The following is a 14554-nucleotide window of genomic DNA, read 5'->3' as shown; positions in this document are numbered from 1 at the left end:
AATTCTGGGGAATGTAGTCCTGGGATTCAAGATTTTCCAATTATACAGGACATAGATACAAACTATGTGCCAGACACTGAAGACATAGATATAAAAGTGAGTTAGTGCCCATCCTCAAAAAGTTTGCATGCAGATAAGGAGATACATCAAGTTTACAGATAAATACATACTCTCTAATCAATATAATTTATGATCAGGCAAGAGAGGAGGATGAGGATTAACAACTGGGGGAAATCAGAAAAAACCTCTTGTAAGAGACAGAATCTGAATCTTTATAGGGAGTCAGAGTTAAGTTTCTTGAATTTATCCAAGGCATCTAGGAGACTTCATCCTCCTTATTGATATTGAGTATCAATTCCAAATGAGCCACATCTGTTTTTGCCTTTACATATGAAAAATGTATTCTCCTTGGCAGAGAAAGCAAAATAAGAGTTGAGTAGTTCTGCCTTCACTGTGCTCATTGTTACTGTTGTTCCACAGCATTTCATCTAATCCATTTATTTAGCTGTGAGGCACACTGTTGTCTTCTAAGTAGACCTCGAGCTTGCTGAGGGCAGGGATGGTTGGGTTATTTTGGTATCCCTAGAACTTGGTGTAGTATCTTGGGCATAGCATGTGGAACTGCATCAGGTACAGTCTGGACCAGAGAGGGGAGACCCTTTTCCTAAGAAGTCAAAGAACTTGTACAATGGTTTGGGGGTTCATTAGTTATTATTGTTGCATCTGGCTCAGGTTCTCTTCCTTCCTGACATCCCTCACTGACTTAGAAACACAATCAAGCCTTCCCCCCCCCAAAGTCTGCCACCACCATTTTTTCCTAACAGTTGAAAATTTGATTTGTGTCTCTCCTCCTTTCCAGAATACTCGAGCCTCAACTAGCCATTTTTCCTAGAAGCAGATGCTCGCATCTTCGGGATAGGCACCAGCTTCTTGGAACCACCCCTCCCACGTGCTCATTACTCCTGGGTTTTAACACTTGCAGAGCATCACTATGTAGTCAGTGAAACAGCTCCTGGCTCGGAAGGCAGTGTTTGAGGCCTGGCAGCATCACCTGGGGAGTGAGGAGTGGGGGAGATTTGACACCTGGTCATCATCCAAACCAACCACGAGGATCTGGGACGGCTCCAGGCAGCCCACAAAATGAACCGCTGTAGCCAGATCACCTCGGTGTTCTTTTAAGCTGCCTTCATGTTGAGGTCACCTGCATCCCAGGGCAAGAAGAAGTAGACTAATAAATACCCTCTCCAGAAACCCACATAGAAGCAACTAGCAAGCCTGAGTTCAGCTTCTACAGGTTCCCTGGCAGGCCCAGACCTTCATTCTTTAAAAAAACAAAGAAATCCTTATCTTCTGTCTTAGACGCAATACTGTGAATCCTTTCCAAGGCAGAAGAGTAGTAAGGACTAGGCAGTGGGAGTTAAGTGACTTGCCCAGGGTCACCTAGCTAGGAAGTACCTGAGGCCAAATTCGAACCCAGGACCTCCCTCAATCTGCACTAAACTTCCTAGATGCTCCCCATACCTTCATTTTAACTCAAAATCAGCCTAATATAAGAACCCTGGCCAGATTCTATCAGCACTGGGAGCATCCACCCGACAGCAATTAGGTACCCATAACAAAAGCATTGATTCTGGCAGATGAGGGGAATCATGTAATAAGTGGTACCTGTAAAAACTTAAATGCTTGTAAATTAATTTTAATTTTTACAATGAGTAACAGATTTCCAATTACATATACCTGAGGTCAATCTTGAAGGAAACTAAGGATTCCAAGAGACAGAGATGAGGATTACAGGCATGGGGCATGGCCAATGCAAAGGTATGGAGGTGGGAAACAGAAAAAAAATGCAGCTAGACTCCTGTCACTGTACCATAGCCCAATACAGCTCAGGAAAGGGACATGTAAGGAGGAGCCAAGGAGATGAGCCCAGCCTAGATGAGGCTATGATGAAGAAGCAGACCCTGGCCCCTGGAAAAGGTTCTCTTGGGACAACTGGCCCAAAGTGAAGTCTGGCAGTGCCAACTCTCCCCTAGCCACTGCTCAGCCACTGGATAGGGAGGCTTCCCTGACGCCATAGCAGCTGTGGCTTGCATGACAGTCCAAGAGATGGCAGGAAGGGTCAACCCAGGCCAGGCTCCTCTGGGGGAGGGCTTGGAGAAGGGAAGAAACTCCTCCCTAGCTATCCATCTGACAGAGCACTAAAAAAAAAAAAATAATAAACAAGCAGGAAAACTCTCCCGTCAAACTTCCTTTAATCAGATACTTTTCCCAGGGCTTGTAGGAGGCTTGGAAAAGCCAACTAGTCCCAGAAAGGGGGTGGCAGCAAGGCCTTAAAATCCCCCCCCCCCCCAGGAAGCTGCCAAATAACCACCTGTCTGGGATAGCTCTGGAGTGGGAGATGGAACTTTCTGGCCTCGGGAGGTCACTGCCAGCTCTAAGGCTCTGCGAGTCTAGGTTTAAGAGCAGATTTGGACAGAGCAGCGAGGCTGAGGTAGAGTCAGGGAAGAACTGGGTTCGAATCCCTTCTCAGAACTTCCTTGATGGCTGGCCCAAAGAACCTCTCTAGGACTCAGCTTTCTCCTTTGAAAAATGGGGACAACAAGAGCATCTCCATCCCAGGACCGTTTTGAGACTCAATGAGATAACGCAGGCCAAGTAAAGCCTTCTAGCACTCTACTACGGTTGGCTATAATAATGATGATGGCGGCTATGATGGTAGGAGGAGAGTGTATGTGTGGGGGCAGCAGGAGGGAATAAGTGGAGTAATTTCCACATCCAGGAATAATGGCGACCGCTAGAGGGAGCCACTAGTATTGGAGAGTCCAGGCAGGAGGACAAGGAATACACAGGCATCAGAGAGGGGAGCTCAGGGTAGCCACCAGGGACCCAACTTCCATCCTAACCTCCCCTCCCAGACAATCTTGCTCCCAAGTCTCCAATGCAGGCAGACCAGGGAAATGGGGTGGATGCTGATTAGAGATCTAAATGTCCATTTTGGAACAGAACTGGGAAAACGATATACAGGATAGCCACAACGATGCAAATAGAAAGAACAAAAGAGAAAAAAATTAAAAAATGAACTGCTAGAATTCTAAGGATCAGGTTTGGCCCCTGAAGAAGAGCTCAGACACCAAAGATCTTGGAGGTCATCAAAGCCAACTTCCTTATTTTACAGCTGAGGAAACTGAGGAACAAAGAGATGAATCGACTTGCCCAAAGTCACACAGGGAGTAAACATAGGATGCAGGATTTGAACTCACATCTTCTGGCTCAAAAGTCAGTTTCTAATAGTTGAGATTCAGGCTCTCTCCAGAGATAGGAGAATGAACCTCCTTCCCTTCTTTGCAGTAGTGACGGACTATGGGTATGGGATGCTTCGTTCTTTTTGTATTTGGTTGATGTGTTGGCTTTCTGTTGAATTGATTTGTTCTCCCTCCTCCCCCTTAGAAAACCCCAAACACAACTTTTTGTTGTAAAAGACAGTTAATGGGAAGGGGGGGGGGAGGGAGACACAATCTAAAAACAAGCGAGATCAAAAATGTCTAAGAATAAACCAAAATAAAAGTCCTATTTTGACTGTTTTGAATATCTCCTGGGCCTAAGGGGGAATTTCTCTTGATCTTTCACTCACTTGCTGTCTCCCCACACAGACCAGCCAACCGAACCACTCAGTCTAGGCAAACTTCCTACACAGTCAGCCAGAAAATGCTTGGTCAGGGTCTCTTTTGTAGCAGCAACATCCTGGAATCCCGGTCAAGTTCAGTCTTGCATCCTGGGAGAGATCATGGGGATGCTTCTTGCATTCCTTCCCACCCAGCCAGGGTGATTAGCGCAGGTACCACAGGAGGGAGTTATGGAAGGTGCCGAAGAAATTTTGGAGGGAGATGCATGGTAGAGGGATCTCAGGAAGAGAGATTCAATTATTCCATCTTCTCCACTTGAATTAGGATGCTTTAAGGTACCATCATGTAGGAAAAAGGGGTTTTTAAAAAATGATATTAATAAGGGCTATTTCTAGGACCAGCCAGTTGAGAGCTGGATTCTAATCGTGCCACTGAGCAACTATAAGACCTTGGACTAGTATCCTCCTTGCCTCTGGTCTTTAATTTCTTCACCTGTAATTTGAGAGGATTAGATTCCATGATCTCTAAAGTACCCTTCTGCTCTAAAAATCAGATGATCTCCTGTTTAATAGATGGAATAAAGGCACCGCAGGGAAGGAGTGAAGAGGGAGAAATCATTCTTCTTTTGTTACCAGGGGAAGGTAATAATAATCTTGTAATTAAAAAAGGTTGAAAAATAATCTTCTAGAATCATGGAATCAGAGATCTAGAGTTGGATGGGACCTCCCAGGTCATCTAGTCCAACTCTAGTTTGACAGACAGGGAAACTGAGGCCCCAAGAAATAAAATGATTTGCCCAAGATTACTAAGGTTAACAAGGCTCCAAATAGTCCCACAACTGCAAGCTCAATGCTTTTTACTAGGCTGTCTGTCTCTTTTTCAGATAATTCAGTAGAAGGATTCTTAAAACAATAATCCTAGAGAAGATGGAGGTTTTGAGACCTGAATTAAATGCTATGAAATGTATGGATGACACGGTGAAAATAATGCTCAGTGTTCTACTTCATTTACTCTATGGAGGCTCTCTGGCAGTGATTGGCTCCTCTAGGGATTCTGGGATCACTTTAAAATAAGCCTAATGACTTATGTGAACTGATGCACAGTGAAGCTAGCAGGGCTGGAAAGCCTGTATTAGGACAACAGGAATGGATGAACTGAACCACAATATAACCCATGAAACTGACCACTGTGGCATTAGAGAGATCAACCTTGCCTTCTCCCCCACTTCCCCCCCCCCCCAAAGAGGAGAAATTACACCTCCTTCCTTCCTTTCTTTGCAGAACTGGGATGCTATGAGTGTTAAACATGACATCTTCTGTTAGACCTGGTTGATACGATGGTTAGTTTTAGTGAATTGCTTCCCCTCTTTCTTTTGTGTCCTTTTACAAGGGAAAATTCTCTGGGAAGGAAAGAGCAGAGTAATATATTTGTAAATGAGTGGGATGTCAAAATAAGAAGAATTTTAAAACAAAGGGAAAAAACCCTCCTTGGCCTCAGTTTCTGTATCAGTAAAATGAAGGGATTGGTCCCCACTCCCTCTTAGAGAGGAACTGTTACATTGGGAAATGTAGGTGGTGTAAAAACCAAATACAACAAGACAAATTTATTTTTTACAAATTAGGGGACTGGATTAGATGGCCTTTGAGACCTCTGCAAGCTCTAGTTACATGATCCCATGAAAAAAAATAAATCTAAGAAGAACCAATGGATAAACTGAGGTGCTGCAGGCAATAATGTTCCAGAAAATAGAAGCTAAGACCAGGTGAGCTCAAAACCTTGCTCTATACTAAGTGCTGGACGGTGTTAAGTGGGTCCTCTTTGGACAGGGGTCATTGCCCCGCACAACTGGAAGAATCCTTTTGGGATAAGGAAGAAGTGATAACAATCACTGAAGTCTTAGGCAGTGACTTGCCTTTTCTTGGAAATAAGGTGAGGGATACTTTGTACCCCAGGGGAAAAAAGTTCCCCTGAAAGCCTCCCCAATAAGCATCTCCCCATGAAAAATGCACCCTTGTTCCATGCCCAGAACGTGCCTTCATCCTTCAGGCTCTGATCTCCAGTAAAGCCCCTAGTGTGGCTTTAATGACACAGTCTCCCTAATCTCTCCATAGAGTCACGGGCTCAGCTGTCCTATTAGACAAATGGGTGTTAGAGTCCTCAAGAATCCAGGCCCTTTATGGAGGCATGTGAAGGGGAGACAGGATTGCAGAGATTCGGAGTGATCCAGAAGGGCATATTTCCTGATGATTCCTGGCTCTTCAAGAGGACCAGGATGAGTCCTGCCCCTCAAATCCCCTGTGGGCTTGAAGCCTTTTCCCACACCTTCATATTGAGTCATCTACAAATGAGTCCACTGGCCAACTATGATCCATCCAGATATTAATAAAACAAGGCAGAATTCTTAACAGCAGCTCACAGCTCTGTCCTGCCTTAAGGATTCTAAAGTTCCATCCACGCAGTAGTCCAAATGGTATTCCCCACATTTTATAGGCAGAGAAGAAAGGGGGTTAGGTGACTTGTCTAGGGTCATACAGCTACTAGTGTCACAGCTAGGAATTCAAACAAAGCCTTTTGGCTTCCAAACCTGTTTTCTTTCTCCCATACCAAATGAGAGTCAAGTATATGAATCGTCTTGGGAAGGAGGGAGACAGGTGGGTGGGACCGACTCTTTTTTTTTGCCTTTGTATCCCCAGCAGAGTGATAATAAATTAAATGAATGACTAGATCATCACCTCCCACTCTGTATACTCAAATGACTGGTGCCCTTCACCAAAGTCCTCCCTAGGCAGGTCACCCATCGATTCCAATGATCAATGAAGCTGCCATTCCTCAGACCATAGAGAAGGCTCTTCTCTGGGAGCTGCGGTGGGCTTTGAGGGGGACAAAGCGCTCATACATTCATTTAGTCAATCAGTCTCGTTATTGTATGAAGTTGCACTCTGCGGGACAGTCGCATGATTTCTCCTACCAAAACGAGTCTTTGCTCTGAAAGTAGGAAATAATCAGAAACATTTAGATAATGCTTTAAAGCTTAAAAGTCCAGTGACTGTCCATCTCCTTGGAGTATCGTGATGACCCTCTGATGTAAATACTATGAGAGATCCCCCTCTTAGAGAAGAGAAAACGGAGGCTTGGTCAGGTCAAGGTATCTCCCTCTGGCCACACAGGAAGCGCGTTACCGAGAGGTTTCAACCCAGCTCTTCCCATGCCTTTCTTTGCCTCCAAAAAGTAACTCATATTTTGTATTCACTTTGTAGATATGTATCTATTCTTAACAAGAATTTGGTAAGCACCCACTATGTACCAGGCGCTGTGCGAAGTGCTTTACAGATATTATTTCACTGGATCCTTGAGAGGTAGGTGCTACTATTATTCCCATTTTTGCATATGAGGAAACCAAGGCAGAAAGAAGTTAAAACACTTAGCCAAGATCAAACACTTTTAAGTATCTGAAGGCAGATTTGAACTCAGGTCTTCTTGGCTCCAAGTCCAGGACTCTATTTCATATCATATATACACAAATCAACAGAATGTAAGCTCCTAGAAGGAAGGAGCTTTCATTTTTGTCTCTATATTTTCAGTACCTAACATAATTCCTAGCACACAGTAGGTGCTTAATAAGTGTTTGATGATTGGCCAATTGATTTCTGACTTCAAATCCCACCTTCTAGGCACAACTCCATAATCTTGCTTTGGATGACTTGCCTACGAAAGGAATAACTGTTAACAGCTAGGGGGATCCCTATTCCAAGCAGGCATAATTGGAGATAAAAAGCTGCTTCAAGAGCCCAGGACTCCCAATCCACCATAAGCTTTGCTCAGCTGACTCAACACAGATCACAAGCTTCTCTTGTGTCTTTCCTCTGACTCCAAGTACAAATCCTCCCCACCAAATGAACAGACAACCACCAAAGATGCCCCATTCTTGAGGCAGGCGCCCTCCCTTTCCATCACTTCTAACCTGCCCCTCTGGTGTATAATCAAAGGCAGTGCTGGGGCAGTTAGGTAGCACACTGGATGGAAAGCCAGTTCCAATCTGACCTCAGTTACTTCCTATCTGTGTGACGCTGGGCAAGTCACTTGATCCTAATTGCTTAGCCTTTGCCACTCTTCTGTCTTAGAGTTTATACTTAGACAGAAGGTACAGGGGTTTTGTTTGTTTTGTTTTGTTTGTTGTTTTTTTTTAAAGCAATGCCACATATTTGTCCCAGATTGTCTTGAGGTTTTTGACTGAGGGGAAGGGACATCAGAGATTCTTTATAATCAGATCTCCTCATTATGTCCAGGAGGAAACTAAAGTCCACATGAGTAAAGTTACAAAGGTAGTAACCATCAGAAGTGGGATTCGAACCCTAACTCTGGCTCCAGAACCAGGGCTCTTTCCACTGGTGCCAACTCTTTGTAAGATACTCAAGACTAAGGGAAAAAAAAAAAAGAAACTAGTTTTGGCATCGTAGTGGATAGGGTCTTGAAGTTAGGAGGACCTGGGTTCAAATTCTACCCCAGATCATTACTAGCTGTGTGACTCTAGGCACTGGTCACTGGCTCTCTTTCTGATGGGGTTTCCTCATTTAAAACAAGAGGGGCTCTCATTGATGGCCTCTAAGTTCCCTTTCAGCTCTAAATCTTTGCTTTTATGAACCTCCTCTTCAGAAGGGGGATTTAATTTAGACGGGGAGACAAGAAACATGTGAAAAATGCATATCTCTATATGCGTATAAATAGCCGTATATAAAAATGTACAGTAAAGTAACCATATAAAAATGCCACAAGATAGTTCATGCTTCTGTGCCAAGGGACAGATAAACATTTGGTGTCGTGAGCTTCATAAAGGCGAAGATGACTGAGTGGGAGTGGTCTGGGGCTGCCTCACACTGGAGGCGGGTCTCACCGTCTGCCACCTGATATTACCTCCATCCCATTTACTTCTGCTTTTAAATAGACCAGGTCTGAAATTCCTCCTACAGATTCCAGAGCCAAGGAGAGGACAGACAGCTCATCCCTGAGCTATTCCAATCAGCTTTCCTTATTAAGCAGAAATGCCTGATGGGCAGACGTTTGCCACAAAGAAGACAGAGCCTGTCCATGCTCAAAATCTGATGTCGATGGAGTCCTATTTATTATAGGGCTTACCGGGTTTAGAATGTGAAATCACATCCACATGTCTCCGCTGAGATCTCCTTAAGTGATTCCCCACCCCTTGGTGTCTCGAGCAGAATAGACAGAGCCAAAGAAAAGCCCGGATATTCCAGCTTGGAACCTATCATTAAAAGGTCTCAGACAATAAAGCCCCACAGTGAAACTGAGTCCTCGCTGGCCAGAAGCTTTCCATTTCTTTTTAAGCTCCTCTCCCATAACCCTGGCTGCTCCTGGCAGAAGGAAGCATTGGGCGGGAGCTCTCCAGGCCCAATGAGGGGAGGAGTTCAAAGGCTAATAACCCGCTTAAAGTGGACCCCCAGAAAAATTCAGTCAGAAAAAGAGAAAACAGCAAATAAAGCAGAAAGACCCATAAAAGTCCAAGACCCCAGAGACTGCATCTCTTTAAGGCCAGAGATGGTTGCATTTTTGTCTTTAGCTGCTTAGCACTTTGGCACCCAGTAGGTGCTTTATAAAGACTTGCTGATGGCCCAATGGACATGATTGCTTAAAAAGGGTTTTCAGCTTCATTCTGACCTTTCGAGGTGTACAGTAGCTTCCATGGGAATCCAGTTCCCTCAGGTCTTTCCTTGCCCCTCTTAGGAGTGCAAGTAGGAGCCCTCAGTCCTGGAGGTCAATAGTTTCACACAAGTCCACCCTACTGTCAGTATCCCAGGGAGAAAGGAAGAGAGTTTCCTGGGAAGAGAAAGCTTGAATGGGGGGTGCTGCTGTAGCCTCTCCCTCTAAAAGCTGGAAGGGACCTCAAAGGCCATCCATTGGGTCATTCTTTCATCATGTAGAGAAGGAAGAGGAGGCTTGAGATAGGATTGGGCCAAACAGGCTCAAGATTCTTCCTAACTCTGAATTTCTATGATTGTTGCTCTAAATGTTATTATTATTTTTTAAAAACCTCTACCTTCCATCTTAGAACCAATAATAGGTATTGGTACCAAAATGGTAGAGTGGTAAAAGCTAGGCAGTGGGGGTTAAGTGACTTGCCCAGGGCCACACAGCCAAGAAGTGTCTGAGGCCAGAATCGAACCCAGAACCTCCTGGCTTTGGGCCAGTTTCTCAATCTAATGAGCCAACTCACTGCCCTCCTCTAACGGTTATTTTTATAGACTCAAAACAGGGCAGAGCTCAGACTTTAAAGGCCATTCAGTTCATTTTACAGAGGAAGAAACGGAGGCCCAGGGAAGCTAAGTCTTCTTTAGACTGTTACTACCACAGGTAGCAATTCTGTAATAGTCTACCCGCCTCCCCCCACTGAGGAGAGACACCTGTACCGGCACCCTGAGAGAAAGCCTGGTTTTAGCAAATCCTTCGCAAACAACTGGAATATACACAAATACATACATACATACATACATACATACATACATACATACATGTATACATACATACTGTATGTATGTAAAATCTTGGCTCCAACAGGTATGGGTGCCCCCTGGACCCCAAAGAGGTCTGGCCCCTGGGCGGGGGCACCTCCTCCCTCTCTAGTGCCCAGGTTGGAGATTCACCTCTGCATGATCAGGAGAGGGCAGGGGCGGGCTGCCAGATGCCTGTGGATGACTGAAGCTGGCTCCTTATAAAGAAGTGACAGTTGCTGAGAGAAATCCAAAGAGCTTCTCGGGAGGGCTGCAGTTAGCCAGGGCTGGTCCCTGGGGGTGGCTCTGCTCTCACCTTCTTCAGTGGCCTTCAGCTCTCTCCCGGAGGGGGGACTGGGCAGATGGCTCTCAGCTGTGAGCCATGAGGTTGGGAGGAAGACTTCCCTGGGCCAATCAACCACCCCCTGGCCGCACACAGAACGGGCTGGGCCACTTTTCTGGGGCTCCTTGATCACAAGAAAAACTCATCCGCGAGCACAGCCCCGAATTTCACCAAGTCTCTCTTTGCCGTTTCAAACCTCTAGCTTTGTGAAAAGGGAAAACCAAACCAAACAAACCTACACCCTTTCCCCTCCCCCAACGACGCCCCCCCCCCCCGCCCCCATCTCTGCTCTCTCGGGACAGAAGCCAGACACCTCTTCCAATAGGGGGTCCCCTTCCTCACTTGGTCTCCATCACCAAAACGCTGTTTCTATCCCAAATCCAAAGCAGGCGAAAGCCCTTCTAGCGGCAACCTTGCCTCCCGCCCCCCCCCCCCCCCACTCCCTTCTCCGGGATCCCCTTTCTCCACGAGGCTGCTGCCCGCCTCCAGAGCCCCAACCCCTGGGTGGCCAGGGAGCCGGCTTGCCCAGAAATTGGCCCGGGTCCGGGGTGGCTGCGACTGTTGCTGCGGGTGCTGGCCCAAGGGGATCTCGCCCTGTCTGCCCGAAGGCAGAAGCCCGGGAAAGGCCAGTTCCTGGGCGCCCAGAGCTGAGGGGTGGGGGAGGCCCAGGGATCACGCTCCCCCGTGACCGACCACTCGCTAGCTTGGCTTCGGTCTCCATCTCAAATGGCCTTTCCGCCGCTCCCACACACTTTTCTTGGCCCCCCCTTTAACCCTAAGCCCGCAGGACTGGGAGCTAAGACGAGCCCGGAGAACTTTCCAAAGCGGCCGCAGGGGGGGTGGGGGGGGGGGATGTTGGGAAAGCCGGCCGGTCCCCTGCCCACCTGCCCCGAGGCTCCGATCTCAGGCATGCCCCGGGGTTCTCCCGGAGCTGCAGCGGGCAGCCCGGGCTGGAGCTGCCCCCAGGAACTTGGTACCGTTCTTCCTTGTGCCCACCCCCCTCCAGTGCCCCCCTGGTCCGGCTCGGCCCCGGGTGGGGGGGGGGCGTGCAGCTGGAGCCCCGCCGCCCTCCTCAGCTTGGCGGCTGTCCGCAATGAATGGCCCCACTCACCGGAGATCTCCGCTTGGGGCACGCCGCTCAGACTGAAGCCCTTGGCCCCGTAGACCTGGCGGACCTCAGCGCAGCTTCTGCTCTTGCTGCCCCCCGGCTCCCCGCGGGCCGAGGCGGCGGCGGCCACCCAGAGGAGCCAGCAGCCCCGCACGAGGAGATCCATGGCCGGCTGGCCGGCCGCCGCCCTCCCGTCTGTCCGCCGGGCCGCCTGTCCCCCGCTGCGCCCTGCCGCCGTCCGGCGGGCGAAGGGCAGAGCCAAGGTCCCGGCGCGCCGGGCTAGCTGCCTGGAGGAGGTGGCGGTGGAGGACGCGGCGGCAGCAGCAGTAGCAGAGGCAGCGGGGCAGGAGGCGAAGGAGATGGAGGAGGAGGATGACAACAAAAGCCCGGGGCGAGTTGGCCGGCGCAGATTCGGCCAGGCACAGTCCGCGGCGGCGGCGGCGGCAGCGGCGGCAGCGGGAGCAGCTTCAGCAGCGGCAGCCGCGAAGCGCTAGCGCTCCGTCCCACCTTCGGCCCCACCCCCGGCCCAGCCCCCTTGGTGGCGGGGGGAGGAGGGGGGCGGGCGAGGCGGGCGCGCGGGGGCGAGGCGGGGCGGGGCGGGGCAGGGAAGGGCGGGACTGCCCGGGAGGGGCCTGAATGGGCCGGGCCGGGGATGCGCTGAGCCCGCGCGCTCCCTCCGGCCAGTTTCTGTGTGTCCGCCTCTGTCAGTCCGCTCGTCGTGCTCTTTCCCTCCCGCCCTGAGAGGCGAGCCTTTCCGCACTGGGCTCGCGAGGCTGCAGCCGGGCCGGGACTAGGGATGAGGGCGGGATCTCGGGGGGCTTAGGGAAGGCGGGCGGCCGGTTGGCCAGCCGGGCGCACACGCGCCCGAGGGTTGGAGAGAACCGGAGAAAGGGCTGTAGAGTGGAGAGTGGCCTCCGGCGGCGTGGGACTGACTGGTTGCGGGGCGGGTCTCAGGCTCCCAGGGGAAGCCCGGCACTGCACACTTAGTAGGGCTGGGGCGGGGGGTCCACGGAGCCTCGTGGGTCTTGCCAGAGGAGGGGGCAGTGCAGAAACCCTGGGGACAAGTGCCCGCTGCCTCTTGTCCAGAGTCTGGCGCGCTGCTTCTGGGCTTGGGGCGGCGGCACCACCTGCAACAAGGGTGCTGGGAGGAGAGGGGGCTGTGGGGGGGACTGAGGGAAGGGAGACTTTTTTTCCTCCCCCAAGCTAAGGCAGGGCTTCCCCCGCCGGACGTGGCGTCATACCACCCAGGCTACCAATCAGAGGCTTCCCCCGCCCCCCCAGCCCAAATCAGCAGCCTCACCACTCGGCGCCCCCACATCCCCTTCCCTCCTAGGTAGATTCTCCAGCTCAGAGCTGGCACTGATCTTTTCTTACGCCCTGGGTCCTTTCCTCTGGCTCCATCCCTCTCCCTTGGTCCTCTAGTCACAGTTCAGTCTGCGCACCTATGCCCACTTCTTCCTGCCCAGCCACAGCACCCTCTACCTAGCACGCTCTCCCCTCTGCCTCGGTTTACGTCCTGCGCCTTCTCACCTAGGTCTTTGCATCTCTCTGTGTCCACGCGTAGCCGATTCTCTCTGCTCAGCAGTCCCGGTCTCTCCACCCCCACCTTCTGCTCTACACACAGTCCTGACCCCAGTCTCCATCAACATCCTCCATGCTTTCCCTGGCCACACACCTCCCTTCCTCCTGCCCTCTCTAGCCTACAGTTCTGTACCCTTTCCACTTCTTGGTCCACCCTCCCCCCTTTGCTCCTCATTCCTGCCTCCAATATTCCCTTCAAACCTCGTTTCTCTGCCATCAACACCCTCTTCTTTCCGCAGTTCGAACACTCGTATCCTCACTCCGGAGTTCCTCCCTCTCTTCATTCTGTTGCCCCTCTCCCACCAGAATCCAGCTGTGACTGACTCTTCCTGGCCCTCTGGTTCTTCTTCGAGTCTTTCATCCTGAAAAGGTAAAGGGGGTAGGCTCTCGACGACGTCCTCTGCGTCCCCTCTTCCCCTCAGGGAAGAAGAAGAACCTCAAATAACTGAGTATATAGGAGAGGCAATGTTACCTGCGATTTCATTGGTACGAAGGAAGAAACTTTCCCTCCATCATTAATTCAGAACCACAAATCCTCGCTATTTATTCTATTTGGATTGTCTCCCCTACCCCCCAAGGCAAACTTCTGCTTCCTCACAGTCCTGGAGAATCTGATCTCTGTATCCCCAGGGCTAATGAACAGTGCCTGGCACACAGTGGGTGCTTAATAAGTGTTTATTGATTGATTGATTGACTCATTTGAAGGAACTTTAAGTCTGGGTGACAGCATGATGATACTTTGGGTGTGTGTGTATGTGTGTGGAAAAATGTGGGGAAGGCAGGAAGGAGCTGGTTTGTCCAGTAAAGACAAGAAGTCCAGTTTTGGACAAGTTAGGGGTTGCATGTTGATACAAGTCACAAAGGTCTGATCAGACTAAACCTTGAAAACCAGGTCTCTGGTCTTTGGACTTTGATATAGCAGGCAATAAGGAGCCTTTGTAGGTTCTGGAGTGAGAGAATGGTTCTGTGGTAGCTGAGTCTGAGGAGAATTAGCCTATTTATTGACTTGCTTCTAAGGTATGCATGAATAGACCAAACACCTTGGCATCCCACATCCTACTGAGTCTGCTGAGTGCTCTATTCACTGTGCCACCTAACTGCCCCTCAGTTCCCTGTTAACCAGTTTTATTCATCACATAGAAAGTTCTCCTTGAGAACAGGGTCTGTTTTATTTTTGTCTTTGTATACTCAGCAGTCTTCCAGCATGGTATGGGTGCTAAATATTTGTTGAACTGAACTTTAAGCATCATCCTATGTGGTGGAAAATAAAATGGAAGCATAATAGGGCCACAGATCTAGAACTAGCAGGGATGTCAGAGGCCATCTAGTATAACCTATTCATTTTACCGCTGAGGAAATTCACCCACAGAGGTTACACATCAATTCCCCAAGCCTG

The 14554-nt window shown here is 49.4% G+C and overlaps 1 protein-coding gene across 1 annotated transcript in view; it reads right to left on the bottom strand.

Annotated features, from left to right (window-relative positions):
- GPC1 (glypican 1) overlaps positions 1–12113 on the bottom strand; it is a 158692-nt gene extending 146579 nt beyond the window's left edge. Inside the window, exon 1 of the mRNA XM_001377888.4 lies at positions 11581–12113. Coding sequence (XP_001377925.1) covers positions 11581–11743 — 163 coding nt within the window. The 5' untranslated portion in view covers positions 11744–12113. The remainder of the gene's footprint in view (positions 1–11580) is intronic.
- Between the last annotated feature and the right edge of the window lie 2441 nt (positions 12114–14554).

This window comes from Monodelphis domestica, chromosome 2, assembly GCF_027887165.1.
Source record: "Monodelphis domestica isolate mMonDom1 chromosome 2, mMonDom1.pri, whole genome shotgun sequence".
In the NCBI taxonomy this organism is placed as follows: Eukaryota; Metazoa; Chordata; class Mammalia; order Didelphimorphia; family Didelphidae; genus Monodelphis; species Monodelphis domestica.
The sequence above is the reverse complement of the archived record's forward strand: the minus strand, read 5'-3'. Positions and strand labels throughout refer to the sequence as shown.